General features: G+C 47.1%; 1 protein-coding gene across 6 annotated transcripts in view; it reads right to left on the reverse strand.

Moving 5' to 3' along the window:
* The window catches only part of Pfas (phosphoribosylformylglycinamidine synthase), a 56,396-nt gene that overhangs the window by 12,003 nt on the left and 36,909 nt on the right, over nucleotides 1-7,484 (reverse strand). The window contains exons 4-11 of one of the 6 annotated variants that reach the window (XM_031354809.1): nucleotides 7,178-7,218; nucleotides 6,440-6,507; nucleotides 5,670-5,775; nucleotides 4,694-4,883; nucleotides 4,461-4,566; nucleotides 2,066-2,206; nucleotides 1,795-1,919; nucleotides 1,556-1,684 (exon numbers count right to left, since the gene is read on the reverse strand). In XM_031354809.1, the coding sequence (XP_031210669.1) occupies nucleotides 1,556-1,684; nucleotides 1,795-1,919; nucleotides 2,066-2,206; nucleotides 4,461-4,566; nucleotides 4,694-4,883; nucleotides 5,670-5,775; nucleotides 6,440-6,507; nucleotides 7,178-7,218 (906 nt within the window). Of the gene's footprint in view, nucleotides 1-1,555; nucleotides 1,685-1,794; nucleotides 1,920-2,065; nucleotides 2,207-4,460; nucleotides 4,567-4,693; nucleotides 4,884-5,669; nucleotides 5,776-6,439; nucleotides 6,576-6,622; nucleotides 6,682-7,177; nucleotides 7,284-7,484 lie in introns of those variants that run through there. The other 5 variants (XM_031354807.1, XM_031354812.1, XM_031354813.1 and 2 more) reach the window with 5 other exon arrangements.

Genomic DNA, 7,484 nt, shown 5'->3' on the forward strand with positions numbered 1-7,484 from the left:
TGGCTGTAGCCCTGGCATTCACTCTGTAGACCAGGCTAGCCTCGAACTCAGAAATCTATCTGCCTCTGCCTCCCAAGTGCTGGGATTAAAGGTGTGTGCCACCACTGCCCAGCTTATTTTCTAAAATGATTTGGATATGTGTGAGTGCCTGTAGAGACCAGATGTATTAGATCCCCACCTAGGTTAGAGTCACACAGGGACCTGTGAACAAACCAACCAACAAGCGAGCTGGGAAGGAAACTGAAGTCCCTGCAAGACTAGCACATTTAATTACTAAGTCATCTCTCCAGCCCACTGTGTTAAGTCTCCTTTTCCATCCTGCAGAGATAGCTTTTAAGTAGGAAGATAAACAACTGAAAGTAGCTTTAGAAAGTCCCTGAAACTGCCTAGATTCACTAGGCCCCTCCCCAACAGAGTAAGCAATAAATATGGAGAGTCCCTTGAATACTAGCTTGAGCCAAGTTAAAGAATCTAAGGCCAGACCAGCTGCCTGGAAGCAGCAGAAACCAGAGGAGCTGCTTGGAAGAGCCACTTGGAAGGGACAATGCAGCCTGCTGAGATGCCTGCAGGCTGTGCTGTGTGATTCAGTTTCCTAGCTTTTGTCACTCATGTCACCCATGCTGGGGTGGGCCTTGGCGATGTAGCTGTCTCTGAGCCATCTCTGTTCCTGTCAGTAACCCCTCACCCATACTCCTTATGAGTAACTCCAATAAAATCATTGGTTCACCAAGCTTGTCTATGGTGGTATTCATGTTTTGGTCGGTTGTAGGAAGAACAGATGTGTATGTTTTATCTCCTTGGGAAACGTTTTGTCACGTACAGCCCCTAAGTATCTTAGGATTTTCTAAGAAACTGGATTTGGTGGGCAAGCATTGATCATAAGATACCCCAGGTTCATGTTTTCTTACTAAGTGAATGCAGGTTTCTAAAGAAAATCCAGCTGGAGAGATGGCTCAGCGGTTAAGAGCACTGACTGCTCTTCCAGAGGTCCTGAGTTCAATTCCCAGCAACCACATGGTGGCTCACAACCACCCATAATGAGATCTGATGCTCTCTTCTGGTGCATCTGAAGACAGCTACAGCCAATTACACCAGATTGAGCGGGGCCAGAGCCAGCGGGGCTGGCGCGGGGAGGGAGTGAGCGGTCCCCGCAGAGGTCCTGAGTTCAATTCCCAGCAGCCACACACCTGATAGCTCACGGCCATCTGTACCGCTACAGTGTACTCATACACATAAAATAAAATAAAATAAATCTTAAAAAAACAAAACAAAACAAAACAAACAAAAAACAAAACCTTAAAGAAAAAAACTTTCTTAAAAAAAAAAAAACTTTAAAAAAGAAAGGAAAGAAAAAAAGAAGAAGAAAATCCAGTCTGGCAAGCGCAACTTCCCCTATTATACTGCTCATGTTCACAGTCAGCACGATGATTACTGACACTCCCTTTCCCAAGAAAAGATACCCAGATGACCCTTCCACCTAAGAGCTGTACGTGTTGGTGTCTGCCAGGACAGAGAACCTGGAAGGGAAGGTGGGTAGAGAAGAAAAATATAGAACCTGGGATGTGCAGGTTTCCAAAGCAATAGCCAGCAGTACCAGCTACCACATGGGCCCCACGGCCTGTGCACTGGACATCTCTGATGCGGCCGCCTGTGCCCGTGGTTGCACCGCTGAAGGGGGCCACTCCTGCAAAGAAAAAGCAAACAAGGTAAAACACAGAGATAAAACCATTCCCAATACCCTCCATGAAGTAAGAACAATTTAGGCTCAGCCCGGAGGCCTGGGACCTAACTCACCTGTGGGGAAGTTATGTGTCTCTGCTGTGAAGACGACGTGTCTAAGCCCCCGCTGTTGCCGGAAGCAGCTTGGTCGTGTAGAATCCTCAGGCCGCAGGAATTGGACTTCCTTCCCCTGGATTGCACTGTGGACACATTCACTCTACACCCTGTCTTCTCCCCCCACCTCCCACCCCGCCCCAAGCCAAACCCGCAGGATCCATGGCAATCCAACCAGGGTCCAAGGCCTCCCTCGCCTCCACAAGCTCCCGCAGCCCAGGGCACAGCCAACCTGCTGTTGTCACAGAACTTGAGGACGTTGTTAGGATTGGAGGATGCCTGAGTGCTCATGATGGAGTCAAAGAGGGAGCGTGCTAGCTTCTTCCCATCCACATGGAGCTGGCCCTTGAAGAACCAATGTCGGCTGTGCTCACTGCAGGAATGACACGGGGAGGGGGAGTGTACCGGCTGGTTTTGTGTACCATCTTGACAAAGGCTGGAGTTATCACAGAGAAAGGAACTTTCACAGTTGGGGAAATGCTTCCATGAGATCCAGCTGTGAGGCATTTTCTCAGTTTGTGATCAAGAGGGAGGGCCCCTTGTGGGTGGTGCCATCCCTGGGCTGGAAGTCAAGAAAGCAAGCTGAGGAAGCCTGGGGAAGCAAGTCAGTAAGGAACACCCCTCCATGGCCTCTGTATCAGCTCCTGCTTCCTGACCTGCTTGAGTTCCAGTCCTGACTTCCTCTGGTGATCAACAGTAATGTGGAAGTGTAAGCTAAATAAACCCTTTCCTCCTCAACTTGCTTCCTGGCCGTGATGTTTGTCCAGGAATAGAAACCCTGACTAAGACAGGGAGGTACCACCATAGTTGGGTATTCTTGTGACATGACATGACATTCCTGACCATGTTTTGGGGAGGACTGTGGAAGGACTTTGGAACATTGGGCTAGAAGATCCATTCTGTGTTAAGAGCTCTGTGGAATGCTGGGGAAGATAATGTTGAGAACAGTGCAGCAGATGGAGGCCTGGCTTATGAAATTTCAGAAGGAAGATTAAAGACTTCTATCAGTGCCATTGTTATTTTGATTGTGAAAATTCAGTGGTTTTGGTTAGCTGGGGCTGAAGTATCAGCTGTGATTAACAAGATAGCAGAACTAAAAACGAAACCTTTGCATTACTGGGACTACTGATGCTGGTTAGCTGGAGCTAAGTAATTAGTGGTGATTAAGAAGAGGCCAGCATCACTGAGGTGAAAGGCAGTGTTTTGGAGATGCCAGTACCATGAATGACCAAGAACAGCAGCAGCAGTGGAGTACAGGCATCTGGAGACTAGAAGACAAGGTGTGCTACAAAGGGCAGAGCTGGAGAAGTGACCCAAGCCCATGTAGGAGCCCAGAAGATCGTGAGTGGATCCCAGGCATTGGACCGTTGGAGTTTGATTTTTTGCTTTTGATTGTGACTGTGCCCTGTTATCTTTCCTTCTTGAAGGAAGAAAGTATTCTAGTGGAGCCCACAGTTAAGAGACTTTGAATTTTTTTTTTTTTTTGGTTTTTCGAGACAGGGTTTCTCTGTATATCCCTGGCTGTCCTGGAACTCACTCTGTAGACCAGGCTGGCTTTGAACTCGGAAATCCGCCTGTCTCTGCCTCCCAAGTGCTGGGATTAAAGGCGTGAGCTACTACTGCCCGGCCCGAGACTTTGAATTTTTAAAAGACTTTGATTTTTAAAAGATAATGGATATTTTAAAAGGATTGAAATTTTAATATATAAAGACTGTGGGACTTTTTTGTTTGTTTGTTTTGTTGTTTTTCGAGACAGAGTTTCTCTGTATAGCCCTGGCTGTCCTGGAGCTCACTCTGTAGACCAGGCTGGCCTCGAACTCAGAAATCCGCCTGTCTCTGCCTCCCAAGTGCTGGGATTAAAGGCGTGCGCCACCACCTCCCGGCAAGACTCTGGGACTTTTAAAGTCATTTAGATTTTGGGGATGAATAAGAAAGTAAGGGTTGAGGCTTAATAGTGATGTGTTTGTGTGTCAAGTTGACAAGGGGTCAAGTGTACTGGCTGGTTTTGTGTGTCAACTTGACACAGGGTGGAGTTATCACAGAGAAAGGAGCTTCAGTTGGGGAAGTGCCTCCATGAGATCCAGCTATAAGGCATTTTCTTGGTTTGTGATCAAGGGGGGCAGGGCGCATTGTCGGTGATGCCAAACCTGGGTTCTGTAAGAGAGCAAGCTGAGCAAGCCTGGGGAAGCAAGCCAGTAAGTAACATTCCTCCATGGCCTCTGCATCAGCTCCTGCTTCCTGACCTGCTTGAGTTCCAGTCCTGACCTCCTATGGTGATGAACAGCAATGTGGAAGTGTAAGCTGAATAAACCCTTTCCTCCCCAACTTGCTTCTTGGTCGTGATGTTTGTGCAGGAATAGAAACCCTAACTAAGACAGGGAAGTACATGGTCACCTCCGTGCAGTATCTTCCCAATAGTATCACAGCCAATTCATACTTAAAATAGAAAGTTATCGTGTATTCTGCCACTGTGGCTTGTCCAGAAACAAAGTAAGATAAATAAAAGCAAGATTTAACAGTAGACTCCTAGAAGGGTAAGAAAGCCAGGCCCTCAGGAGATGCAGGGAGAGCATTTGTTGTATTCCCTTCTGACGGCAAAGGCAGCAAACAGTGGTATTCCTCCTCACCTATTGGACTGAGCCAAGTCAAAGACCTCCACTGTACTGGGGTTCCGCTGCAGCTCTTGAAAGCGCTTGGTGTAGAAATCGAGGTCCCAGGAGTCAAGAGCCAAACCTAGGAAACAAACCCCAGAAGAGCTGACAACATGCTCTAGGTCACCATAGGCCACGTCTCAGTAATCTCACTGAACTATGTCAGGCCCTCCGGCCCATCCCCTTCTCCTCCACAGACTCCTGCTCACCTAGCTCCTGGTTGGCCTTCTCCAGGGCAGGCCGACCCTCTGCCAGTATGTCGATGGAGCCCTTGAGTGGGGCTGGAATGCTCTGAGGAGAGAAGCTCTGGATGGGGTCAGGATAGTGCTGCTCTGTCATCCGGTCGTGCAAGGCAGCCAGGGCAATAGCTTCCATTTCAGCCGTAGGGTGATTGGCAAACTGGTGCGAAAATATATGAAAACAAAAGACAAGGTTGAAAAACAGAGACAAAGGACTCACTCTGGACCTCCAAGTTATTCACCTCACTACTACCACATGACACCACTTTTCCACTCTAGTGCAGATATGAAGGCAAGGGTTTGTATATACTAGGTAAATTCCCACCACTGAGCTATGCATACTCAAGACCCATAGAGCATCTCTGTTCAGACTAAAAGCATGCACAGATAAGTCTGGGAAGTTAGGGTGGCCCATTCTCCCTTACACCAGGTACCTTTAAGCAGCAAACTACCCAATCCTTTAAGGATACAGGACAGGCCGAAAGCCAAGAGCTTTCCCCCTGCTTCTCCCATGACTCTGCTGAAGTTTAGAATCTAATCTCTGGCCCACTCGCTCCTCTTCTTTTTTTTTTTTTTTTGGTTTTTCGAGAAAGGTTTTTTCTGAGTAGCCCTGGCTGTCCTCAAACTCAGAAATCCACCTGCCTCTGCCTCCCAAGTGCTGGGACTAAAGGCATGCGCCATCACCACCCGGCACACTTGCTCCTCTTTTTTTTTTTTTTTTTTTAAGATTTATTTATTTATTATATGTAAGTACACTGTAGCTGTCTTCAGAGGCACCAGAAGAGGGCGTCAGATCTCATTATGGGTGGTTGTGAGCCACCATGTGGTTGCTGGGATTTGAACTCATGACCTTCCGAAGAGCAGTCGGTGCTCTTCCCCACTGAGCTATCTCACCAGCCCCACACTTGCTCCTCTTGATCTCCCCACCACAATGCCCACACCTCACCGAAAGCCAGTAGCGCCGGGTGGTCTCTACTCGATCTACAGCTCTCAGCCCAGCAGCCTGGCATACAGAAACAATGTTGGTCGATGCTGGAGTAGAGAAATTCAGCCTGAGGAAAGAGTCAGGCGGTTATGGTCTGAGGGCCTTGGCAAGAATCAGTTCTGAAGGTGGATCTTGCCCATTGCTATCTACTCAATAAAGCACTGGCCTCTTGCCTCAGACTGGGTGCGAAGGATACCGGCTTTCAAAAATTAATCAGAGGCTGGAGAGATGGCTCCAAATTTGGTTCCTTGTACCCATGTCAGGCTCACTGGCCTGAAACTCTAGCTCTAGGGGGATCTGATGCCTCTCGCCTCCATTGGCACTATACTCAGGCGCACAGACCCATACAGAAACCTAGTATGGGAAATTTAGCAACAACATGTTTCAAAAGAAAAGCTGTTCAATGGGGCAGTGCTTACTCAGGATACATTAAGTCCTAAGGTCAATCCTTAAGAAACAGGAATGGAAAGAAACTAGTGCAGATTCAAGTTTTCAGAGTATAAGCTGTTGTTCCTAGAATAGACTTGGTAGCTAGTTCAGTTTTCAGGACATTTGCCCACACAGGGAAAATATTTGTATGACTTCCTAGGCAGAGAGAAAGATGGAACAAAGGAAAACTGCCAAAGACTAAAAGGGAGAAGAATGGAGGTGAAGGGCAGGTAGTGAGTGTGAAAGGGAGGTATGCCTGGGAATGTGGGAACAAGCTGCCCAGGAAGACACCCGACACATACCTGGGTCCCACCTCCAGCAACAAATCTTTGGAGCCAGGAACAAGCCAGGACTCCTGAGCAACATCATCCTGTAACAATGGACAACCAAATAGCCACATCAACTTCTTCATCTCCTCAGGCCATGGAAGGGTCTCAGCTGTAGAGAGACAAGACAAAGGCACCTCAAGACACTGCCTTATTTACCAGATCACTTCCTTTAAGAAATTAATGGAGCCAAGCAGTGGTGGCGCACGCCTTTAATCCCAGCACTTGGGAGGCAGAGGCAGGTGGATCTCTGAGTTTGAGGGCAGCCTGGTCTACAGAGTGAGTTCCAGGACAGCCAGGGCCACACAGAGAAACCCTGTCTCTAAAAGACAAAAATAAATAAAAATAAAAATAAAAGAAAGAAAGAAAGAATGGAAAGAGGGACAGGGTAGTCTACATTTCAAGCTCTAAGTACTATATTTCAAGCAGCCAGTACTATAACAGAGAGATCTGCCTCAAATTAAAAGCCAAACAAGAAAAACTGAATCCAATACTTAAGGGCTAAGATGGACCCAGAAGTTAAAAGAACTGGTTATTCTTCCAAGAGGACATGCATGGGTTAGATTGCCAGCATCTACATGGTGACTCACAACCATATGTAACTCCAGTTCCAGGGGATCCATGTCCTCTTTTGTCCTTGTACACATGTTAGAAGGACATATATGCAGGCGCACACAGTAAGTAAATACACACACAAGTAAAACACAAACATACCCAATGTACCTGTAGCCAAGTGTGACAACCTGAGTCCAATCCTCAGGAAACCACAATGGTGGAGGGAAGAGTTCACAGGAAAAGAGTAAGTCAGTAAAACAGGAGGCTAAAGAGAAGGCTCAGGGGTTAACATCACCATCTGCTCTTACAGAAGACCCAGTATCAATTCTCAGCACCCATATCAGAAGGTCACTTCTATCTCTAGCTCCAGAGGATCCAAAGGTGCCTTCTGAACTCTTCCATTCATGTACACATTCACACATACAAATCTATACATATATACATAATTAAAAAATTTTTTAAATGT

This window comes from Mastomys coucha, unplaced genomic scaffold (assembly GCF_008632895.1).
Source record: "Mastomys coucha isolate ucsf_1 unplaced genomic scaffold, UCSF_Mcou_1 pScaffold5, whole genome shotgun sequence".
NCBI lineage: Eukaryota > Metazoa > Chordata > Mammalia > Rodentia > Muridae > Mastomys > Mastomys coucha.